This window comes from Prinia subflava, chromosome 3, assembly GCF_021018805.1.
Source record: "Prinia subflava isolate CZ2003 ecotype Zambia chromosome 3, Cam_Psub_1.2, whole genome shotgun sequence".
Lineage (NCBI taxonomy): Eukaryota > Metazoa > Chordata > Aves > Passeriformes > Cisticolidae > Prinia > Prinia subflava.
Genome location: NC_086249.1, coordinates 94082833 through 94108715, shown reverse-complemented (window position 1 = coordinate 94108715; position 25883 = coordinate 94082833). Strand labels below are relative to the sequence as shown.

Below are 25883 nucleotides of genomic sequence, written 5' to 3'. Positions count from 1 at the left end.
TAACATCTGACTTGGGATCTTCCCAATAGAGAAACATACTGAATTAGGTGAGCCTGTTAGGTATTAGGCATGAAACCATTTGATCTATCTCTGCTTTTGCTTTACATTTGATTATTAGCCATTCACCCTCAAGTGTCAGGCTGATCTCTCCAACTGTGTTTACAACAGCACTGGCCATCCCAGTCAGAAAGCCCCACGCCTGCCCAAGTATTCCTCAACTTATTACCAGCTTCAAAACCACAGTATCTTGGTGCATGCACACCAGATAAAAATCTGCCTCACTCCCTGGAAAGAGAGTTGTGTTTTGTGCTGTATCTACTTGGCAACAGAATAAGAGAGACCAAAATGTTTAATAATATGCTCTCAGAATCTGCTGTGTTTCACAGCTGTGGGCGGCGGTGCCCACAGAAGCGCACCGTGAAGAGCGAGTGTCCCCGTGCAGCACTCGCTGCCCGGGGTGGTGCGTGCAGAGAAGATGTCTTCAGCTGGTGCTCAGTGCCTCACACGGGGAGACCACAAGGACATTTTCAGTTGTAGTGTCTTGGGTTGACAAATGTAACCAAAAATGTGTATTCTATTTTCATCTGTTGAAGTCAGTTGGGAGATATTGTTCCTTATCTCTTGTAACTCTAGGGGGGGAAGAGAGGGATGCCTTCTGTTAATGGGACACCTGATAACACCAGATCAGGCAGTGCCTTCTTATCTCTTCCTGCACCCATCCTCCTCCGAGGGACATCCCCTGTGAATGAGCCATTTAAGGCCTCTCACATGACTGATAACATCAGCTCATTCCATTGGGAGATGCTCCACCCAGTGGGAGGAGCCAGAGCCTTTCCACCGGGATAAACCAGCAATCCCAAACACCAAGGGAGCCTGTTTCCACTGGATTCCCAGAGGACAACTAGCCCCTTTCTTGAGGATCATCTCCACTTCAACAGAGCCACATCTGTTACTCCAGGAGGACTTACTTCAGGCTGCTTCCAACACCCTGACCAACAGGGTGTCAGGTTTGCATTCTAACTCTGTCAGTGTTCCTTTGTACTATTGCATTTATCTTACTTTATTTTTTCTTTTTCTTGTTGTTTGTTCTCTCTCTATTAAATTGTATTTCTGACTTGGAGTCTCACTGGTTTTCACTTTCAAACCAGCACACGTAGATCCTGCTGAAAGACTCTCCGGGCCATTAAGCCTGCACTCCAATTGCTCAGTGCAGGGTCAGGAAAATGGGGTGTGTCTGGAAGTCCAGCACAGGGTTGAGGCCTTATTCAGGTCTTGTGCAGCACTCCCTGTCACAAAAGGGGACTAGGTTCCTCATCAGACTCGTACGGATCTGCTGCACCAAAGATGTTTAGATCCCAGTCTTCTGGCAATGAATATCTGCCCTAATATCCTACATTTTTAAGCTGAGCTTTTGGAAATGGAGCACTCAATCAACTCTCTGCTCTCCTGTGAAACAGTCTGTTTTGGTCAGGTGTAGCCCTTTCTGACCTATACTAAAAAGTACACATTTGCACAACGCAGTCCGTACAAAATGAAATCAACCCCTTGGTCTCACCCTAAATTGTGGGGACACAGCCAGCAATGCTTGGATGCATGCCAACTATAAACTCCCCAGTACTATTTTTTATCATGGCAAACAAACAACAAGCTAATGTTTTAGAAAATGGTACAAGTCACAAGCTAATTTTAAAACCATGATCACATATCATATATATATATATACACACATATATATAAAAATAAACCATGATGACAGGTTACTATTGAAATGCAAATCATTCTACATATAAATCTCTAGCTTTGAAGAAATACATACACATATACAATACACACATACACATTCTGTAATTTTTCTATCTGTATAAGAGGAAAAGAAACAAAGAGAATGAGAAGTATTTTAATTAAGTAGAATTAAACAATGCCTTAGTATTCATAGTCCTAGACTTCACCACAATCCCTAATCAATGGTGGTAACATGGTTCACCACTTTTTATTTTTGGAGTATATGTATTTTAGAGCTATTTGCTAATAAAAAAATCTTACTATTTAATATTGCTTTTTGAAAATATTTTTTCAAAATATACCAAATTCTGTTTAAATTAACAGCCTCCTATTATACTGATTATACATGCAATTTGGCACTTACATGGTTAATCCTGAATAGACCCATTGATTTCAATAAAACAACATTACTGATTTAGGTTTTGGGAGAATGATGGATGTTTTTCTTGTATCATCCTTTTTTACTTTTGAAACAATGTAATATTTGAGATTTTGTTGTTACAGTGATAGCAAGAATGTCATATCAACACATTTTAAAAACAGATACATTTGAGAGAATACTTGAGTGGCTCTTGTGTTTTGATAATCAAACTAAGTTATAGTTCAAAATCTACTTTTATATATAAAGAGAACATTTAATTCCACTTAAAAATCAGTAAAGGGTTGTTTTGGCATTTAAATAGCAGGCTGCCAGCTCTGTTTAAATGTGTCACTTGCTTTCCTCTGTTTTCACAAAAGACCTGGCAAAAGTTAAAAGTCATATTCCTTTCAGTGCAACAGGAGGAGCTGCATGTTAGTAAAATTTGGTTTCAGCTGCTGGAATATTTATGCCTGCAAGACTTGCTCATCTACTGACTCCCCAGACCTTTTGCAGATCTGAATCGAAAGCATCCGAGTCAAACCTGTGCCATATATGCAAGTCTGTGCTTCTGGAGCAAACAGCAGGGAGCTCCTGACTGTCTGCCTCCTAAGGGTCTCCCTGCCCCAGTGTCCTCCCAGGAACGTCTCTTCATCCTCTTTAGCTCAGGAACACCAGAAAATCCCCCAGGAAGCAGAGTGCCCTGTGTAAGCTGTTATTTGAAGAGGGAGGGAGAAAGCGGCATGGAGGATGATGAGAGGAGGAGGGCAGGGCTCTGCTCGCTACTGCTGCTGGCATGGGGTGCAGACCCCAGGGTGTGTGGGGACCCCAGGGTGTGGGGAGCCAGGACATCCTGTGCACCAGGGGGGCTGTACAGCATGGGAGAGTGCCATGCCAGGACAGTAAAGGAATGACAGGTGTAGCTGGCAAGATGAATTTCCCCGTGGTGCACGTAGCTCCAGCCTCACTAGCCAAGGAGGTGGTCACATGTGGAGTTAGTCTGTTAAGAAACTCATCTCACATATGACATGTTATGACTCGTATCAGCAGACCAAACTGAAAACTGATTTTCATCACTAAGTGACTTTGGACAGATTTTATGCAGGCTGTGTAAAAGAAGAACTTAAAAGAGAGAGCCTCCTGCATTTACCCGTGCTAGGTTAATGTTTACCATGTTACAGAACAGCCAAGTGACACACAGCAAACCTCCTGAAGATGGAGTAAGACACAGTGAGTACATTTAGGGCAAACATGTTTTAAATCTGCTTTAAATTTTGAAAGCCACAAGTTAAAATATCATTTGCTTCTAGGAGTGCTGTCCAAGTGGAACATGGGCCAGTAGAATATAGATTTGTTTACCACACTTCAAATTTCTCCTTTTCTGGCAAGAAAGCTACAACCGCAACATCTCAGGCATACACTTAAATCCTCGTGTTTTAGTGATGTTTGTCACTACTCTTACTCATAATATATAGATCAACCATATGTGAAACACAATGTTCAGAAAGTTGCAAAAATTCAGTTAAAGCACATCCAAACTACTATTTTTACTGATAAAAAAAAATACAAGTTTGGAACTCAACTTGGACTTTTCACAAAGCATCCATACTTATTCCAATTTATTTAATCCACCTCTGGATTCTCCACCAAAGGTTTCATGACCTGAAAATGATTGGGCCCCTCTCTGCACACAAACCTCTAGGCTAATGCCTATTTGGGGGGTGTAATTTATTTGAAGCCCACAACGTGCACCATGTCTCTCACAGCAGACCTAAATGAAGTCACAACAGTTCCTGTTGACATTCTCCAGGTCTTCATTGACCACCCAGGCCCAGTATCTAAAGTGCACCACAAACCTATATGTATATATATATATATATGCATATGGATATGAATGTATGTATGTGTGTATATATATGTATATGTATATATGTATACATACACATACACACATCCTACATGTATACGTAGAGATAGTGAGAGGATTCATTTCTTTAACCTCTGAACATGAGTATATTCTCATATATGTGAAAGTTTCTCTTGAGGGACTTCCCTACTTGCGCAAAGTCAGGATGTCAGTGCCAAACTCTTGGTACCTGTGACTGTTTGGGGCACCTCTGACAAAGCCCTCCATTGAGCCCTTCCATGCACTGAGTTCCCTGCAGTTAAACAGTGCAGACAGAAAAAGTGTAACAGCTTTCTGTTACTCTTTGCATAAATGAATGCTCATTGAACATGCTGCACCACCTGTAATATACTTTTCATAAGTGTCTGTTGCAGCACCAAAAATGAAGAGGAAATAACTGTACAGCACTTGGCTTCAATATTAAGATGTTCTCTGGACCGACTTCCTATGGATACAGCTCCTGTCTTCCAAAAACATTGTAAATTATCTGAGTCATCAGCAGTCCTCTGAAGCCAAGAAGCATGTACGTGTGCAGGATCTCACTGGGCTTTGTGGTGGTGAAGGGGGAACTTGGACACCGTGTTGGCTGTGGGTCATGTGTGCCAGCTGCAAGCTCTGCCTGCTGCTTTTGCACTGGAAAGGGCTGGTGTCTAAAACAGTCTGCCACCATTTGTTTCAAGTCTGTTTCCTTCCCCTACAATAGTGGCTTCTGTGTTTGGGTTCCCTAAGGGGCTTCAGACATCATCCTTCAGGAGGAAAGCTGGAGTGAGGAAGACAAGCAGTAGAATGAGGTGATTAATCACCTCCACTTTGGGTGCAAAGTGCTGACTTTGGTGAGAGGACTAATTAGTACACTGAGTGAGGAGGGGTGGTCTGGGAACCTACTTCTGCTCTTGCTCCCTCTTCCACATGAGGAGCAGAAATGCCATGTGATGCTTGAAAGACTGCAGAAGATGCATGGCTGCTTAGGGATGTCATAAAAGACTGAGGGACTGAGGACAGAAAAGGGAGAAGAAAGAAGCATGATGAGGAAAGTGACATGCCTGGGATTCTGTTCAGGGTAGATAAAACCAGATAATTTTATTCATTTCTTAGAAGAGGGATGAAAGGAACAAACCACAGAAATGATTTGGGACTGTAACTGAGCTATGCAGGGTTGAACTGGGGAAGCTGAGCAGATGGAGTGACAAAAAACCAAGTGTACTTCCAGGGCACTCTTGGAGTGCTTTGGCAGTATCAAAAAAGGAAAGGATGAATAGTGGAAATCACTGGGAAATCAGAAGCAGCTGAGATACAACTGCAGGGTATAGTGGGGATCTATCTGAGAGCCAAGGAAGTTGTTGGAAGAATACAGGAAAAATGGTGGGAGCAATGGGCCCAGCTATGGCTGAGGAGAGGGAAGGATGAGAGAGGAGAAATTTAAATAAACCAAACCAAAATGGCAGAAGGGACACACTGACAGGAATGTGAAAAACAGCAGAAAAGATGAAGGAAGCTTAGGGAGACCAAAAGATGCTGAGAGTTGTGCAGGCATTAGGAAGCAGATGCCAGGGCCTGGAGCAGGAAGATGGGTGGGACCTACCGGAGAAGGCTGCCAGATATTGCAAAAGAGATGGATGAGATGAGAGAAAGAGACGTGGGGGCAGCCAGCTGAGGGAGGACATGCTTCTTTCCAGCACAAAAAGACAGCAGAGTTGGACAGGTAGACTGAGAAAGCTTAGCTGGGGAATAAAAAACCAGACTCAGTAAGCTTCACATTTTTATTAACTCTCACCAGGAAAATCAGTGGAAAAATACCATACAAGGTCAAATATTTGGGGGTATGTGTTACCTCTGTGTGGACTGAAGGGCACTGGGGAGACCTGTGGAGGGGCTGCTTCTCTCTCTTTGAAAATCTCTATATGTAACCAATGTTGACTCTTCAGCTTTACTGAACATAGCAAACACTTGGATGCTTGATAGGGAGGATAATGAATGCTTTTTGGGTGTATAAATTTGGCACATGTTGCAACTCCCTACCAGCACGTTCTTCCAGAGCACTAAGCAGCAGCCAGGGCAGGTGCCTTACTGGCACTGAGGCACAGCACCAGTGAGCCCCATGTACTGGTGAGTACTGGCCTGAGCACCCTCAGGTTTTTGTGCTGGTTGTCAGCTGCCCTGCTTGGTTTAGTTGCCTTTGTGGTCTCTAATTTCAGCAGTCCTCTCACTTCCCCTCCTGCGCTTTTTACTCCTATCATCAAACACGTTGACCTCCCCTGTTCTTCTGTCACCTTTTCCTTCCAACCATCTTTCCCAACTTCCCAACTTTCCCAGCTGAGGTTTCTGACCTCAGATCCCATCTATGATGCTCCAACTTTTTGTATTTTTAAAGTCCCTGTACAGGTATTCCAGCTCACTCTGCCATCAGCACAGCTCTCCCCCAGGCAAGCCATGTGGAAGGTGTGTGTCCAACAAATCTGTGTTTCCAAGAAGTGACTGGAACTTCTCTGCATCTGTAAGGTGCCACTATGAGCCCTGGTTCCTCCAGGTACCACCCAAAGTGCTCTGCACCTCCCCTGCTCCTGTGCTTCCTCCTGCCAGACGCAGCCCCGTATGGGTGTCCTTCTCCCCCTGACTTTCCTCCACTTGGGACTGAACTTCAGGAGGACCCTGCCTGGGCCCTGTCTGACATTTCCACCTGCTCCTTCCCACTCATCCCACCCTGGACCTCTCTGTTGGCTGCTTTTCCTTTCTCTCCTCCCAGAAGGGGCACGCTGCAGGGCAGGCTGCGATGGAAGTTGCAAGAATGGGTTTTAATTTGTCCCTGTTTTTGCCCAGTTTCACACACGGCTTGCTACCATTTCCTTTTACAGTGTGCTACAAGCTCAAGCCACTCTCATAACTTCTACCTGGTTTTCCCCTGCCAGCACTGGAGGCTAAATATAAGCTCTGGGAGCTGGCCCTGCGTCCCTGCCCATATCTGGCAGCGCCTGGCGTTCCACCGCGGCTTCGCACAGCCGATGCTTTTCACGAACTTGGCAGCTGAAGACAGCCACTTCTCCCCGAGTAAGCTGTGCTCCTTTCTGGAGGAACAGCAAACACATTGCTAGTTTGCAGTGCAAAGGGCTATGTTGCAATTTTCTTTTGAGTGCCTAGGTTCCACTCTGCCCCTGGGAGGAAAATAAAGTCCTGCGTAAAACTTGTTCAGACAGGTGCTGTTTGTTGTCCAATGATTTGTTTGGTAACACTGTGATTTTTTGAGGAAAACAGTCTTTTTAAAGGTTTGGAAGTTTTTAAACAGCATTTAATGTGTAAGGGAAGCTTAAGATGGATACATTAGCATCTATGCCAGACCAAACATCTGTAGTTTTTAATGAAAAAGGCAATAGGAAACCAGAATTTTAATTCTGTTTTTCAGCTGACACTATAAATCAGCTCTTTTAAATCCAACCCAGTTGTAGAATTTATTCTTTTGGTTCCTATGGTCAAAAATGAACAGCCCTAATTCAGCAAAGTATTCCACAAGAACTAGACGTGTCAGCAAACTTGTCCTTACATTACTTGTTTGCACACTGATAGATGTGGATGGCAGTTCTAAAAAACCTCAGAGACATATGCTAATTCATACTACGTCCAGACGAATTGTGGCAGCCTGCAAATTTTCCCAGGTTTTAGGCTTCACTTTCAGATTAGAAGTACCTGTATTAACCTGTAGCTAAAGAAGGACAGCTCCCAGTTTGACTTGACAAGGTATCCTAGAGAGAGGAGTGGCTGCAGCCAGCCTGCCCTCTGCTGCCTCACCCCACCCCTCGGTGGGGTTCAGGCCAGCCCCAGCCACAGCCTCTCACAGCTGGGCCTCCAGGCACCAAAGGGAACCTTCACTCTTTCAGTATTAAAAAGGGGTATTTTAGTATCTAAAAGAGTAAAGAGGGTCTGTGGCAACATTTCTCCTGGCTTCAGTTTTTGCAATTGAGTTAGAAAGCAGGGACGGCGAAAAAGAAACCTGCCCCACCATAAAAATCGTCACAGTAGTGACATACTCAAACCATGTGGAGTCATCTTTTGTAAGATGGGTTACAGTAATCTGCCTTAATTAAAAAGAAAAATAAATTAGAATAACCTACCATGATAAAAAACAAAGTATGAAGTGTTTAAACTGGCATGTCATATTTAACAGGTGGAGTAGGCGAAAGGTATTCCTGCCTACACTTACACAGCCTGAGCTTAAGACTGTAATTGGTAAGTCATGGTAATTTAGTAACTTTTAAAATTTCCTGTTGATGCAAAAGCTGAGGATTCAACATCTACAGAGGCTGGTACCCTTCACTGTAGCTTGTTTGTTCTTGGAAATGGCTGATGAATAAGGGATGTCAAAGAAAACAGGATGAATGAAAGAAGTATTACAAAGCACTTTGATCAGACTATTTTCCAGACATACTGCCTATATTTTTAGAATGGGCTTGTGACTGGACAATCTATTCAGAAAGCAATTCTTGAAAATATGAAAAGGTTGATAATTGCAAAACAGTGCTGACCAGCTAATACATCTTTGAGACAGTGATGGTCTCCAGATAAACTTATTGAGGAGAAATGGTGTAAGATAAACAAGCTGTAATTCAGCAAGGACAAGGGCAAACTTCTACGTGTTGTTTGGAATAAATGACTGTGAAAACAGAGTAGAAAATGACACGAAGGATCTGTGAATTACCATGTACCACCAACCAAATGCCAACCATTTCATACTGCTGAGAAAAGAATGAATGACATATGGCGATGTATGAACAGCCGTGCCATATGCAAGATGTGAAAAATCATCCTCCTACTCTATGTGCTGCTGAAAGCCTCAGTCTGAATCCTGTGCCTGGATTTAGACACCACACCCCACGAAAGATGTGAAATGGTCAAAAGTAAGAAGACTGCTGGAAGTCTGGTAAACATAGTCTGAGGAAAGCTGGAATGAAAAGAAGACTGGGCAAGTGAGTGTGGTACCAAAAATGCAAAGAAAAAGAAAAAAAATATTTTCCAGATGCAGTGGATAAATAAGGAGGACAGCTAAGCTGCTGAAAGGGAACTCAGGTTAGACAGGATGCAAATGCTGTAGTGGTTGTGCAGTGGAACACAGGAGGAAGTGGTCCAAGGAGAAGACAAAGTGCATGATGAAAACTATCTGTTATGAAAGATGTAATCTCATCCTGTGTCAAATGATGTCTGGAGAGTGTCCCCCCGCCTCCGCAACGCTGATGAAAAGTTAAAAATCCTCAGCTGCTATAAACCAGGGAAACTTCATTAATGATGTATACCAGTAAAGGGGTTGTGCCTGCAATGTGTCCGGTGTAATCATTTTTTCTATCTCATTTCTGCTTTTAGCCATGAGATTATGAGTAATAGATACAGGGCTACATCGTTAGCCAGAAATCCTTTAGCTTTCTAAAGGTCAGTTAATCTATGATCTAATCTGATGGTCACTGAAATTAAGTGGAAGCAGTTCAGCGGGCTATAATGGAGGGCTCTTGGTGTCTGCAGCCTTCAGCTGCCTTGACTTAAAACATCCTTTACAAGCAAGACAACATCTAGGTATGAAATACATTTCAAAATGCATGCTGGAATTTTTGTTGTACTTTAGGAAAAAAAAAACCAAGGCCAACCTGCCTTTCTAGCTATCTGCCAGTATAAAACAGTTCTCATTAAAAACTCCAGAATGCTGTTGGTGCCTTCTGTTCACCTGTTGATATTCCCATCCCGTGGGAGATTTTATACAGTTGGGGAAGCAGGCAAGATTTACACGAACTTGGCTGCTTTATCTTGACTTGTTCACAGTGGGAGCTGAGCTGCCCTTTTAAGAGCGGAACACTTCAACCAAGCAAGACAAAAAAAAAAAATCAGGAAAAAAAAAAGGAAAAGCAGACTTGACTGTACAACTTGGCACTTAAAGGAACACTAAAATGGACGTGAAACTTTTCATAGTTATCTGTAAGTCTTTGAGGATTTCAAGTCTCAGCATTGTCACTACTAGTAAATTAAACATCTGAAAGGTTGTCCTAGTGAGCAGACATTTGATCCCTAAAACAAAGCTAGTATTTTATATTTTTGAGTCAGTTTCCTCATGTACTTTCACTTCATACGCCTGGACTTTAGACTGCTTTTCTGCTACTCTTGTAACACATCTGAAAATCCCCTCCTATCTAAAGTAACACAATATACACGACTTAGTTTGAGGAATTGAATTTTATAATACATGAACAGGCACAAAAACACAGCAAAGAGACCAGAGACTCAGGTCAGAAAGATACCCTTCTTTTGACTCTGACTTTCTTGTGCTGCATTTCCTCTAGATTACAATGAAGTTTAATTTTCATGGATGTCATCTGAAAATGACAGCCGATGTAATGTAGCTGAATTCTGTTTGTCACTGAATATATTCTGTGTGTTAACTGGTAGTGTGATGCACTGAAGCATAGTCTTTAATTAAAGTGCAACAATACCACAGTGCAGCAGCACTACGGTACCAGCACGGCACAGGAATCCAGTGCTGGGTATAAAAATAGCTGTGCTCAAAACGTGTCATATCACTCCATGATGTGACTAAGTCAGTGGAGACACTCTTACACTTGAAACCTGAAGTATTACTGAGCACTGATTTTCAGCTGGGGAAGCTGTGATCAAATCAATGCATGTATTATTCTCTACAAATGAATAATGGCATGAACAAGGACATATTAAACACCTACAGCGCACAAAGCTTTTCACACTGGTTATGAACCAAACACAAACAAAAAGGCTGTGAACTCTCCAGAGCTCTCGTTTTGTATATTGTGAAGTCCTTCTGCCTCTTTGGGTACAATATGCAGAATTCCCACAAAAGCCCTGGTGCCAGCAGGAGAGGGCTCTGACTTTGGGTTGGGAGTGAGATCACCACACTTTTGTCCTCCCCTTTCCTACCCTGGAGGAAAACAAAACAAAACCAAACAAACTGAAACCACTCCGTACTCCACAGTGAGTGGGGGTGGTACAAAACCCAGGGAGATAAATATATCTCTGCTGGCACAGGAGCCAGGGATCAGCCAGTGGTGCTTCCTCCACAACCCTCTGCCATGGGATGTGCTGGTGCTGAGCCTGCAGGTTCATCCCTGACCAGAGATGTCAAAGTCTTCTCCCCCAGGGCTGTGAAACTCTCCCTATGCTCGCTCATCCAACACAGGGGCTTCTGGAGAAATGCAACCCAGAACCAACCACTGCTCTTATCCCACAGGCAGGCACCTGCCAAGCCAGGACGGCGTCGCTCTGGTCTCCAAAGGAGCCAGCACTCCCTAAATGCCCAACATGGGCAGTGCTTTGGTTTGCCAGCACAACTGATGCTGTCAGTGTTGCATGGGGACCACTGCAAAGGTCTCCCTCCAAAACCAGAATCAAACATCCACAGGGAAGCAGCAGCTGGGCTCCCTCTCTGCAAAAGGCATGGCATTTGCACATCCTTGTTCCTTGCTACCGCACAGGCTCCACATCCCATGGCATTGTGCTACGCCATACTGGAGCCCCAGGCACAATTTTGACATTGAGGCACCATAAAAACAGTTTAGGAAAAGAGGCAGTGTGGATTTGGCATGGGACAGTGCTGCAGGAATAAAAGACAACAGGAACCATGCAGTGATGCTTGTCTGCTTTCTGGTAAATGTGACAGGGAGGCACAAACACACAGAAGAGAGAGAGGAGATAGTTACCTAACATGACGAAGGGGATTCCCAGGAAGGTGGAATTGTATTTCCCACCAGTGAGATTGATGATCCCGGCAGCAGTCAGGGTGGCAAGGGTCACTGTCAGCAATCCCAGCAGGCCAAGCCAGGGTTTGCTGCGGACACAATCCTGCATGGAGCAGCAGAGAATGGCCAAGGTGACCACAAGGACCAAGCTTGTGATCAGGTAGCGCTCTGACACCCTGCTCGTCTTCTGGAAATCCTCCTTCAGCGAAGAGGAAGTGAAAGGATACATTTTGACTTTCCTGTTGGATTTCTGGAAAAGTTCAACAGTGTCACAAAAAATGGATTCCCACTTCTCTGCCACCATGTCATTCAAGGAGTTGATTGCCTGCAAGTAGTAGGTGAGCTGAATGGCTTCTGCAGACTTCACCCGGTCCTTGCTGTGCACGGTGACCCCACCGAGCTGATGCCCATTGTACACTTCCCTGCCATCCTTTAAGTGAGTAATCGGGTAAGTGATTGCAAAATTAGTTCGATTAGAAGAACGAGCAGCCTTTAATTCCTCCAGTACATGCACTATGTCGTCCACTATGCATGTCTTGTCATTGTTCAGGATACATATATGGGCAAACGTGTAATTGAAACCAGGTCTTTGAACTTGGATCCTGGTCACTGCGGAGTGCAACTACAAGGGAAAGAGAAATCACACACGTTATTCACCAGCTCCTCTCGCACAGCAGCAGCCAGAACCACAGCAGCTCCTCACCGCCGTCCCTCTTCTATTTGATCAAAGCAACAACAACAAAAGTTCCGGTGACAGTGGTATTAATAGCACACTCATTGCAAAATAAAGAAGAAAAAAAAAAGAAAAAAGAAAAAAAGAAGAAAAAAGAAAGGAAACATGCACCAAATCAGCAGTATTATTCCCCTATGTCCTTTGCTGGTAACTCTGGCATAATGTGATGTGCATGCGTGTCACGTGCAGCTGCTCGTTGGCCTCTCCAAATAAGCAAACTCAACAGGTCCAGCTAAAGCCCAGCCATGTCCAGGGACACTGTTGTGCTCAGGATTGCCCAGTTACTCTGAGAGACCAACCTGAGGTACAGAAGGCAGAGGAGCACCGTGCCCAGGTGTGCCACCTGTGCAGGATGCGCTGGCAGCCCGGCAGTGCAGGGACCAGCACTCGCTCTGAGTAAAGGACAGGCCACATGTCCTACGTATAGAGACTACTGGCACAGCAGGGAAAAGACATCTGGCAGTAACTGATTTGCCCTTTTTCTCCTCCTTCTTTCCCCCATCAGATCCTCAGTAGTCTGCGAGCAGGAAGCAATGGCAGAGACAGACACTGGTTTTCTCTTGCTCTCTCTGAGAGGTTCTGTTAATTAGTGAGGCTCCCCTAACTTTAGAGTTTGTAGCATATTGTTAGGTCTAGCAGCTTTTAGTCCACCTTCCTTTTTTTTTCTCACCCTTCTGAAATTTGCCATGCCTGAGCTCTGACCCCAAAAATATTCAGTTATTTTTGAGCATCAGAAAGGCAGAAAAAAACCACCATCTCGTCTTGAAAAAATATAGAAAACTCTTGCAACCTTTTCTGAATCCATTTTAGTCAACATAGAAGAAACAAGAAATTTAAAATACAGCAAGAGAATAGCCCTAATAGGGTCACTATTTTTTTCAGAAATAAAATAAAATAAAATATTGAGTTTGCTAATGTGTACTGTTCTGTCTGATGATAAACACTGATTAAAAAAATAGATGATAGTGTACAGGACAGCAGTAGAGCTTATACACTCATCTGGGGGCTATGAAAAAAATGCCTAATAATCCTGGCTAACCTCCTGTCTCTATGAAACTAAACAGTCACTGTGACTTTTGTGTGGTATTTGAGACTTATTTGCAGCACCCCTTCCCTCCATCATTTATGTGGCACTATCAATCTGATTGTTTTGTGATTACATTGCACAGTCTGTGATGGTATAAACTTAGTTATGCTGCCTCCTTTCCTCAGGATAAGGCGACATCATATAGACAAAGCTTACAACATTCCTATATTCTCATCTTGTTTCTCTAGCAGCTTGGGGGTGTATTTTTCCACCTTTAAGTAGTTTTAATTTTTTTGACAGAAATAACAGTTCAATAATAGCAGTTGAAACATGACATTAGGAAGCTAAGTTTGAAAAATGAACTGAACTAAAAAATCTTTACACACTACTGTGAGAACACGATACCTGGCCATGGTGAGAAGCAAAATTTTCCATTGTGGTGGGAGAAAAAATGTAACTGTCTGTGCAACAGATTAGAGTCCTTTGCACAACTTTCTTCTAAAACAGAACAAAATAAAATATTTGCAAGATCATGACAAAGAAATTAACCTCTCTGGGGAATACTCCTCATCTTTTCAGTTTGGGCTTGCAAAATTCTGCTGTTTTGGGGTGCAAATCCTATTGTACGTGACTACAGTCTGGGGAAATGCCCTGATTTACCAGATCAAAGACAGATATCTGATTTTAATTTTTCTGCAATGGGAGCTGCTGAATGGTTTTCACTGACAACTGCTATTAAACAAGACGTCACATAAAGAAGCGCAGCTGAGGGAAACCAGGAGGAATAGAAGGAATTTCCTGCCTTTATTAGATTCACAATACAACTCCTTTAGAGAGGATCTATGGAATGAAACAATGCAGAAGAAACTAAACTGACATGCAACTTTTCTCAAACAGTGTGTGTTGCTATTTACCCACCCTGCTTCACTGCAGCATTTGCTTCCTTCCACATCTGAAGCATCTTCTTTTAATATTTAGGTTACAAAATAACCTCATCTATCACAGCTGTTACTTCATCTTTAGTGAAAGGCTAGAAGCTAAATGTCATACCTAAAATGCTCCTTCCCTCTTGGAAATGATCACTTCAGGCTGAGGAGCTTGTTCTGCAGCAGTGGCCTGGTGCTTCCGAGATGCTGCCTGGGGAGGATCTGCCCATCCCACTCTCAGCAGTGGGGCTTTGGGGAAGAGAGGGAAGCAGGCAGACGGCTCCGTGTCCTGGCACATCCTGGCAGCTGAGCAGCCTGTGCAGCTGGCTGCAAGCTTGTGCAGTTCAGAGCAGCTATGAGATATATTCTGAGCTTTGCCAGTGGCCACGTTTGTTCTCAATTTGGCGGCAATCAGCCAAAGAAAAGGAAAACTTGCCATTCCCTCCATCCCAACAAAGTGTGCTGAGAACTGCACCAGCATGTCCAAGGATTCAACACTGGGAATCCTGACCCAGACTTTACTTTTCAAGACAAACACAGCACTTTGTCTGCACTTTTTTCAGACCTGATGCTAGGAAAGCCCTCTGCTGCCTCGGTGCAGGGCAGGGGTGTGCTGCAGCATGGCTCCAGGCTCTCTCTCCCTTTGCCTGCCTGTGAGCCACAGGATGCTGCCTCTTCCCTGATGAGAGCTGCAGTCCCACGGCACTCTCCTTTCTGCTGCCATGCTGCGAATTCAGCTGCAGCCACACAGAGTTTTCCACCCATCCAGAGCCCACACTCATAACCCTGAGTGACTGGTTTCCCAGAAAACAGAAGCTCCAAGAGCTTACAAGGGCACATCCTGTGAATTCAAAGGATTGCACAGTCTGCAATTTGGCTTGCCTCTGGTACACCAGGAGGTCCCCCAGGAAACTTCAGTCTGATGGTAAAGGCTGCTGTGTGATGGGGACAACATTAGCAATATGCTAATGCATGATGCATATTGCACTCCTCAGTGCAGAGGATTGTAATAGCAAGTAACCATACTCAGAATAAACCTGGCACCTAGTTCTGGGACAAATGACTGACTACCAGATCCTCACTTATCCAGCTGTTCTTATCCTTACTGATCCTATTAGGAGAAAGGGAAATTTAAGGGAATAACAAAATCTGAATGAATAGTTTTTCTTGAAGGGAGACATGCACTGCTTGCTCATCACTCTCAGCTTTTTCAGCTAGCTAACAGTGCAAGGAACCAAAAAGCAGTTTACTGCTGAGATGCCAGAGCACTGCAGCATGAGAACTGCACAGCACCACCTAAGCTCCCTCTCCACAGTGGCACACGGTCCCTGAAAGTGTTCAGACATGAAATAATAACATCCACCTCTTCCTTTTGCCATTGTTTAAACAGTGACCATTCCTTGGACTTCCCCTCTCCCTTCTGAAAATGGTATTTATGTGTGTCCTGCACACACATAAAGTCTGGGTCAGGATTCCCACCTTAGAGATTTCTAGAACAGTGTTTTCCTTTAGTCTTCAGTCATTTGCATTTGGTTAAATCTTGGTCTTGGTCTTTGCTTACTTTAAGTCCCATGCTCACTTGGTTATTTATTTTAGACAGAGAGGAATGACGGCTTCAACCAAGAGACAAATCTCTTTCAGCAAATATTTCCAGGTGAGGGCTGTGGTGGTCTCACACCTCCACACCAAGCCACATTTAAGCCTGTAGCACATCTGACAGATGAGAGGTGGTGAAATTGCAGTGCCCTGTAAGCTGATTCCATCCGTGGGCCCAGGAGGGGATGCCAGGAAGCAAAAATCCTTCCACTTGTCCTGGGCTGAGCCATTTGCACCAGGGCCTCAAAGAGCCACGGCTGGAAGTTCTTCAAGCTGTTTTATTTTTGCTGCTCCTCCTATCTCTGCCACCAGCACAAGAACACAGGCACTGTGGTTAGTTTGGGTGCCCTGGGATGGCCAAGCCCCACACTGGGCTCCATGGGACAGCTCTCCACTGTACAGAGCACAGCACAACTTACAGCAGTGCCATCAAAGCTGAGCCTGAAGGCAAAAGAGTTGTACTTGAAGATGCATGGTCAGGACAGAAAAAAAAGCTTGTTTTTATTCTTAAGTCACTCAAAAGATGCAGGAAGCTACAAGAAGGGGCAAAAAACCCCTGTACCACTTTGCTCTGTGGAGAAATGCTTTAATTCAAAAGTGAGAAGGTATTACCAGAGTTTTGTTAATTTAATCAGGTAACAAAGAAGTCTGCAGCCTCCCTGTGAAGGAAACAGATCCCTTCCCAGCAGGGATGGGTTAGAAACTGCTGATTCATCTGCAAAATGGTCCAGTCCCAGAAACCCTTTAAGCTCACATTACATAACCTCCTACCCCAATCAAATCTATGGGCAAAGGGGATGAGGACCCAACCACCAGTGTCCCACTTGGGTCTCACCTTGCTGGTGGCACAGCTTTGCTCCCAGGGAAACTCCACAGTGACAGCGACAGCAAAATGCAACGGGACCATTCAGTCTTTGACAAGCTCTCGTGCCCAGCTCATGAAAACACATCCTGACTCTCTTGGAAGCTGGGTCAGTCACAGACACAATTTTTAATCATAAGGATGTGTACAACTACCTCCTGCTTATCATATATACCTCAAAATTATGTTTGGTTTTGCTGCTGAGCGGTGATATGTGGTGTTTACAGGGGACATCACTCATCCTAAGGACTCGACTATACTTTGTACTTGACATAAAGTCAATGAATGGCCAATGAGACAAAACTAGCTGGATATATGGATGTCCTTCTGCACTGCAAATGATCTGGCACGCAGACATGTTTTACTCTCAGGAGCATCATCTTTGCAAAGCCATAATACTTCGTTGTTGCTGCTATTATTTAACTTACTTAGCCTCCCTCTGATGGTTCAAAACCAGTATTAGCTTCGCTCTTCAGTCTTGCCACTTTTAGAATTTTTTTTGCTGTCATTTTCACCAAGTCTGTGTTTTCTGTGAGTCCTGGAGCCTGAAGTACTGTGATTTTTTTTTTTAATCTCAGCTTTCATTAAAAAAAAAAAGTCTGATCGTGTGGCTATGGAGAAAAGACTGAAGACTGAGAAGGCTCTGAACGCATTACCTATTACTGTTTAAAATTTTATCAGTGTTTTGGGTTCAGGACTGAAAAAACTAGAAAGCAGGATGAAGACAATAATTTTAAATATACACTTCATTTTTATGAGAAGCTGGTTTACTCTTTTAGTAATTTTTACAGGTAACTTGTGCCAAGGAAAATGAAGAGTAGAAAATGCCTTTAATGGATAGCTATAAATTTCTTCACTTTTGCTATGATCTCAGTAATCTCTGGCATTTCATACCTTTGCAGCGTACTTTTTTATTCCCGTCAAGAGGTGGCCTCAGTCAAAACGTAGAAAGGTTATGAGAGGGAAAAGACTTGTACAGCTTCCAGCTTAATTTACAAAAAACCCCCACGGTGGGTTCTGCAGATATGGGCAGAATTAAACTTTCCAGAGTGCGTTTTCATCAGAAGGTGCAGAGAGGGAGGGCAAGGGAGCCCCTGGGCAGGGCTGTGCCCTGCTCTCAGTCCCAGCCCGAGGTGCACAGAGGGTGGTGGGCAGTAGCCTCCTGGCCATGCCAGCCTAGCAAGGGAGAGCGTGCACACAGCCAGTGGAGGAAGTGACAGATCCTAATGGCTTGGGATAAACACTGGAAGGCACAGCTGGAGAGCAAGCAGCAAGGATCTCTCTGAGTGCCTTGGCTCTTTCTCTCAGTCCTACAATCAGGTTTCCTGAAGAGATGCTAAGATACTAATTATGCACGGGATTTATTTTTGCAACTAATTTTTTCAGCTGTCCAAAACACAGTGATTTATCTTTTCTCCAAACCATTTTCAGAAAAATAAAATCTAAAAATTGTTCAAACTACAAGTCATCAACTGAGGGACAACTATTAGTGCTCGAAGCAGCAGATGTGCGTACATTTACATTTCCATCTGTCTTCTTGGTAGCTACAGAAAATCGCTAGATATGATTTTTCTTTTCTAATCTGAAGTGGAGAAGCTTTTCTAATCAATACCATTTTAATTCTGACATCTTGTAAATCTGCCTGAATTTGTTCCACCGAGAGAAGCCCACTCTGTTTTTTGGGCTGACTGCTGCTGGAGGACAGGACACCTGGGCAGCAGAAACCTCTCTGCACAGCTTGGTGTGCGGCAAGTAAGAACAATTTTTCATGATGGGGAAAAAACCCTCAAACTTCGCTCCTGTGTCTGATCTTGCATCAGTTCCACCACTGGTGGCTTTCTCCACGCACTTCAGATGCCTCCATGAACACCCTTCTATCTTTACCCTGCTTCCCAGGGGGCTCTTGCCAAGGGCTCCTTCAGCAGAAGCCTGAGGAACAACCCCTCCTGCACCACAGGGAAACCTTAATAGCTCCAGGTTCACAGTCCACGGTGTTAGTTAACAACTCGGCTCCTCCTTCTATCTTCCAATAGGAGATAGGGGGTTCTCCTGCTGTAAACCCCAACTTAAAGGCAGGGCCTTGCCACTGCTTTTAGGAAGTACAAATGTGGTCAAAGGGGAGCCCTGGCAGCTCTCCCTCAGCCGTGTGGCACTGCCTGGGGTGGCCTGGTCTTGGTAGCTGTGACACACAGATGTCCCTGGCCTCTGACGCCTGCCCTGCCCACTTGAGTGCTCTCCCCGAGGGGTGATGCCCCCAGCACACACCACACATCCAGCCACCTACTGAAAACACCTGTCCTCCATGTGTCCTGTTTGCTAGAGGGGAAGCAAAGTCTGACCTCCCAAGGCAGGAAAGGCAAGGCAACAGGGGATGCTGGGCACCCCGAGCACGGGCTGCTCGGCTGGCAGCAGCACAGGGCTGAAGGGAGCACCACACCACGGAGTGGAGCGGGAGGGAGGGCACAGGGACCCTGTCCTGGCCAGGGCTACTGGAGCAGGGCTGGGGGGTGGTGGGCACCAGTGGGATGTGATCGTCCTCCCAGGCACAGGCAACTTTAGGACTTCTGCTCCAGGCGCTGAGCAGTGCCTGCAGGAGAGGCCAAACCCTCCTGCCTGCAGGAATCACGCTGAGAAGCTGCTGCTGCTGACACCGGGAGCTCGGGGGGTTTCTGCACACACTTCCACACTGTCCTTGCAACGTGCTATTTACCTTCCCTCTGCCTTGGCAGTGCCCGGATCTTACCTGCGTATCTTAATTCTCATCTGTTTTCGCATAAGATACATTTTAGCCCTGCAGCATTGTGCTGCTATGACAACAGGATTGCACTTCTGCTGCTTTCACACCCTTGTTTTTCATGTATTAGGACTCTTCCCCTCATCTTACGGCCTTGCTCTAAAGACATGACTTCATCCTTTATTTTGTTTTCAGCAGAATGCACTGGATGTTCTATTGACTGTTTCCCAATAAGTGTTTTTAGTGCCTGAGCCACCCAGAGAAGGTGGAGACCTACTACATCCATTGCTAGATCCACAGCTGACTGCCTGTGTCCAGGCATTCTGGAGCAGCCAAAAGTTTCTAATAAAAGGGTACCTTGTGTTACTCAGGGTCGCAACAGACCCAGCTTTCGGCTCTGCTGAACAGCCACAACCCACCTCCACTGACTTTGGAATTAATGGTTTAAGCGTGCCATGTTTGTACAGCAAGGCAATTGGGAATACCACAGGCAAGGGAACGTGGTTCTTTCTAAACACGGTTGTTTCCTCCATGAATTTCCTCACACAGTCAAAGCAAGTGAGGAAATCCGTGAGGACCATAGACAGAGCGTGCCAACACACACGTTAACAGGAACAGAATAATTAAGGAGCAGAGAGAGGAAATAAAGAAACAACCAACAAGTATGAGGTCTGCAGGATCTTGAAGCTAAACTGTTTTGTTCTGCAGTAATCAGAAGTTATGAAGTTCTTAAATAAATGCGTCCTTAAACTGAAATACCTGACCTTACTTCATTTGTGTTTACAAATACATATTTAGTAAGTTACCTAGATCAAATAATGGCCAGCTTATGAGAGGAGCAATCTATAAGCACTATAAATCTGTAGTTAGTAAAGGTTTCTTTAAGAAAAAAAGCCCTGCCATCTACAGATTTTTATAGAAGCAAACTGCAAGTACAATCCCCTTCATTAAGGCATGTTACATTTCAATCCCTTCTCATCTTTATGTCTTGATATCTTAAGTGGAGGTTTTGCCAAAAAAATATTAGTACTGTGTTATTGTTATAAACACAGTAATGGAAATGGAAGAGAGAATATTTTTCTGCAAAAAAGGGTAAATTTTTCATTTAAAAAAGTCTTTAGTATGGTGCAGTTAACTTACTGTAAGCATACAGGAATAAACAGACTCAAAAGGATTGGTGTCTCAAATTCTAAGTTAGAACATGTTTTCTGAGGTTCAAAAATCTGTCTCGGTCTGTATTCCCAGTGAGTCTCTATGACTTTAACCTAACAAGCCTCTTGCTGCAAGTGAAAATATCACCATGAAATGGTAGGGGGTCTGCTCTAACACTATTTTTAGGTGGTATTCTAGGTTTCCTTAGACAATTTCTACAGACTTTATAAAATCATCTCAACCTCTGCATGATGGTCCACATCAAATATCCCAATTGTTTTTGCTTTTCTAAGCACCTATTGGAAATACAGGGATAAAAGCACACTTTCTTCAGTTAGGTGTTTTTACCTCCTACCTCTCCCTCTCGAAAGACAAATTTGAGGAAGAAACATCCTGCACACCAACAGCACAGGATACCAGTTCCCTATGCTCAGCTATAGAGCAGGTACTGCAGCAAGTAAAATTTCATTATTGTCCTCCCATGGTATCTCAGTCTCAGGATGCATCTCTTCCATATCTGAGATTCCACCAAGGCTTTTTATTGGAACACCTATTCAAGACCAGAGATTGAGGATATGTTTAGATTTCTCCCTTCCGCAAATGACTGTGGCAGCTGGAAATGCAACGTTGGGATGGCAGGCCTGGAACGGTGTAAGCGCTTACAGGGAGCTATGAGAACTATGGATAGAGGTTTATATGAAAATAAGAAATAAAAGAGTACTTGGCATCCTCTCAAAAGCAAAACTATTCCATAAGGCAGCCACACACCTCTCTGCGAATGAGGAGACTCTGTGGAGCAGCCTGTGCATCCCGCCAGAGCTGGGGCTGTCCTGGGAGCAGCCGGCATGGTGCTGGCAGATGTGTGCTGACAGCGGGAGCCCTCCAGCAGCTCCTGCTCCGGGAGCTGCCTGAGCCCTGGGCTCACACAGTGCTGAGCCCCAGCCCTGCCCAGAACCCCTTCCCAGCCAGCAACGAGGTACCGTGCAGCACTGGCAACGGGGGCTTTCTCAGACTGGTAAGGTGCCCACCAGGAACTGCACAGAGTGTTTTAGAGATGCCACCACAAGAGTCATTTAATTGAATAAGGGATTGACTTGGATGTTAGACTGATTAACTTTTGCCAGTACCATTTACGTTTCAGTTTCAATCGCCCAGAGCCCAAAACTTTGTATCCCTTTACTAAGGGACAGTAACAGAAGCTTTCTTCCTCTGCCTAAATAATGGAAAATCTCCTTTCCTTGGCACATGACTAAGGAAGCTGTAGCTGCTCAAGGCTCATTCTTTTCCCTCTTTGGCAGATGAAGTGGGATATGGCAGGTAAGGAAACCAACAAGAGGTGCTCCAAGAGAAGCCAGCATCTGCCTGGGGCAACCATCCTCATCCTCCTGTCTTCCATCCTCCTGCCTGTGGGTGGAGATGCAGCAACAGCCATGTGAGAGGAGCCAGCGTCCAACCTGACATTTATTGTGAAGCAAAACCTCTCCCTTGGGGAGGTCATCCTCCAGAAAAGGAAACATAGGCAAAAGCTGCCGTGTAGGTTCTCTGCCCTGACTACGCTTACACAGCAGCTTCAGAAATGAGTGGGATTTACTCTGTGGTTTCACCCAGGACACTTATTTACAAGCACAGTCCTTTGAGTTGGTTTGCTCTGGACTGCAGCTGGGGCTGCCTCTGCTCCCTTCTCCCTTTCATGCAAGTGAATGCGTATAGGAAAACCTTGATGGCCACCTTTTCTGTCACCTTCCCTTGGTGGGCCCTGTTAACACAAGATGATGTAGCCCTGCATCACCACCGATACAACAATGCTGGGAGCTAGGAGCCCTCCCTCCTGTTTTGCTGTTCTTTGGCCCATGGGGCCGGGCCATCCACACGGTTGGACAGTCAGCTGCTTGTGCCTGCCTCTGCCCACAAACAGAAGCATAACCAGGACAAGGAACTGAATCCATTCTAAACAAAGCATATTGGAATTCACTAGATAAGTGAAGAGTTGGAAATAATGCATAAGACACACCTGACAATGTCTAAACAATCAAATGGCAATGGTGTTCATCATCTCACTAAAAGAAAATTTTAGTGAATTCTGTCTATTAAAAATGAGGTTGTGTTAAATACTGACAGAACTTTCAAAGTTATAACTCTTTTGCTGACATGATAAATCTTATGCAGAAGTTTGCCTGCAGAAAGATTCTGAGTACCATTTATTTGTGTGTCACTCTGCTATTGACAAAACTACAGATCTCCAGAGAAAGCAGTACAGAGAAAAAAATCCATTATCATTATTATCCTATGACTGAGTAAATGTGCACATACTGGATGCAAATGCAATTCACAGTGCAAGAAAATGAAGGAATGAAAATCATTTCTCTGGAGTTTTCTCATTCGCCAGTAACATTGCTGTTACTGTAGTTAGGGAGTTGACACTCATTAAATGTTTGTTCATTACTGTCAGGTAATATGTCAAAAGGAAAATAGAAAATACCGAGTGGCTCTGTATGTGCCTACAGTGGAAACAAAATATAAATAAATTCACTGTAACAGTTATTTCATTGTTTATTAAAGAGAGAGGTCTCCCTGAAGTCTCTTACAATAGGTGCTTGCATCTGTTTTTTCATTTTAGAGGAGACGCTCCTTGAAACGATTAAGAAGAATTAACACTGGCTTTTATATGGGCTGACAGTTTGACATTTAAGGGGAAAAAAAAAAAAAGCAATGCTGAAATCTTTTGGGCTTCCACAAGGCAACAGCAAAAATGTGCAGGATTGAGCTAGCCACACCTCTAGTTATTTCCAAATGTTCCTTTCCTTTTTCTTGAGTGAACTTGACCCTCTTAACACTCAAGTTTTTCTTCCCAGGATTGTTCACAACTACTGGGGTATAAACTAGAGTACCAGCTTCAAGAGATGCAGGTTTGTGACATGTTATGATGTATAGCACGGTGAGGTGTCCTGTCAGATTGTGACTCGAACACTCCGTGCTGCTCAAGTGGGAAGATGCTGCCCGCTCTAACTTGAGCCGGCAGCACAGGCTGCACCATGCCTGCAGTCTGTAACTGGGCTGGATTTTCTCTCCATCTATGTGGTGGTGGGCTGGGAGTAGAGAGGAAAAAAACACTGTCCACTAAAAATGAGCTGCTGAGTTATGTCATTTGCCTTGATGAGCAGCGAGAAAATTTTGTGCTACCCATCTCCATGCAGAAGTGCAGTCCAGAAACAGCAGCAGCCCCCAAAACCATTCTCGGCAGCCTGATAGACTGGTACCTAACTGCTTTTGAAGTTTGAGTTTATCAAAGCCCGAGACGCCTTAACTCGGGAGCACAACTGCCACGCGAGTAGAGAGAAGCCGAAAAAATTATTTAAGCAAGCCAGACCGCCCTTCTCGCTCACCCAAAGCAAATAAAGGCAAAACGGGGGAAAAAAGAAAAAGATGGGGAGAAAAGAAAAAAAAAAAAAAAAAAAAAAAAAGGAAAAAAAAGGAAAAAAAAAGGAGGAAGAGCGCGGAGCCCGCGGCGCTGGCGGGGAGCGCGGTGCCGGCTCCCCGCGGCGGGCTGGCGTCCCAACTGTTGCAGGGAGGTGAGCGGGGAGCCGCGGTGGCAGCGCCCGTGCCGGGCGGGCACAGCACGGCATGCGCGGGTGGGTCCGTGCCGGCGGGCAGGTGCGGGCACAGGGCGGGATGCGGAGCGCCGGGCCGGGCGGGGTGGCGATGCTGGGGGCCGGGGGACCCGCAGGGGTTACCTTGAGGATGAGATCGGTGTGGTGCTGGTCCAGCATGTTGGCCTTGCGGAAGGAGGTGATGATCACCCGGCCGTACCTCCCAGGCGTCTGCAGGTCGGAGTAGAGCCGGTGCTTGGAGCGGTTCACCGGGAAGAGGCTGTCCACCAGGTTCCTCTCGATCTTGGCCAGGCTGTGCGTGGGGGCCAGGAGGTGCTCCACGCTCTCCTCCACCTGGTAGCGGCTGAAGCTGGCGCCCAGCAGGATGGAGATGAGCACGGGCGCCGAGGCGAAGAACACCGGGTGGCTGGCGACGAAGTGGCCGAGCCGGGAGAAGGACGTCCCCAGCCCCCTGTGCAAGACCTGCCGCAACATCCTAGTGCGGAGGGCGCGCAGGAGAGCGAGCGCCGCGCCGGGGCCCCCGCAGCTCCCCCACGGCCCCCGCAAGACCATGGGGCAGCCCCGCCGGGCGCCGCCTCCCCGCCGGCCGCGGCTGCGGGGGGCCGGGGGCCGCCGCCGCGCGTGTGCGTGTGTGTGCGGTGGGTGTGCGCGCCCGCCCGCCCGTGTGCGTGCGCGGGGCGCCTCGGGCGCTCGTCCTCCCGCAACGCCGCCGTGCCCGAGAGGAGTTTCCCAGCCCCTCGGCGCCCGACTCCCCAACCCGCCGCCCCTCGCCGCGGAGCGGCGGCGCGGACCGCCGGGGGGGTGTGCGCGGGGGGCAGCCCCGCCGCCGCCCCGCCGCGGGAAGGGGAAGGGGCGAGCGCCGCTCCCCGCCCCCGCCGCGGAGTTTGCGCGGGAGCGGGGCTGCCCGCAGACTGCTGACTAATCCCCCGGCCGCGGCAGGCGAGGCGAGGCGGGGCGGGCGCGGAAAGCCTTCCGCGGCGCCCCCGCCGCCGCCGCCCTCCGCCCAGGGGCGCGGGGCCACGCCGGGCGGCGCCGAGCTCGGGGCGGCGGGCGCAGCGCCGCGCCTCCGCCGGGGCCGCCCGCCCGCCCGCCGCGCTCGGGACGCCGCGGCGCGCCCCGCCCCGCCCGGCCCCGCCCGCCGGCGCCGGCACCGCCGCCCCCGGGACGACGGGACAGCGCAGGCTGCCCGCGGCCCCGACGGGCGGGCGGCGGGGCGCGGAACGGCCGCCCCCCGTGGAGGGGGAGTCGGGTGTATTCGTGGGGGGTTTTGTTGCCGGGACCCTCCGCCAAAAACGTCTGGGCGCTTCCCCCGGTGACGGGGGCGGGCCGCGTCCCGGGGTGCCCGACGGCGCGCCCCGCGGTCCCGCCGCACGGCTACCGCGGCGGCGCCGGCAGCGCGGCGCGGCACAGCCCGCCGGCCCCGCGCGGCCCGAGTGGGCATGTGCGAGCGCCGCACATGCCCA

At 46.4% G+C, this 25883-nt stretch overlaps 1 protein-coding gene across 9 annotated transcripts in view; it reads right to left on the bottom strand.

Annotated features, from left to right (window-relative positions):
* Positions 1-25499, bottom strand: part of PTCHD1 (patched domain containing 1) — a 115024-nt gene extending 89525 nt beyond the window's left edge. For 7 of the 9 annotated variants that reach the window (XM_063392944.1, XM_063392946.1, XM_063392947.1 and 4 more), the window contains exons 1-2: positions 24544-25499; positions 11744-12404 (exon numbers count right to left, since the gene is read on the bottom strand). In XM_063392944.1, the coding sequence (XP_063249014.1) occupies positions 11744-12404; positions 24544-24972 (1090 nt within the window). In that variant the 5' untranslated portion in view covers positions 24973-25499. Of the gene's footprint in view, positions 1-1756; positions 10966-11743; positions 12405-24543 lie in introns of those variants that run through there. The other 2 variants (XM_063392953.1, XM_063392952.1) reach the window with 2 other exon arrangements.
* Between the last annotated feature and the right edge of the window lie 384 nt (positions 25500-25883).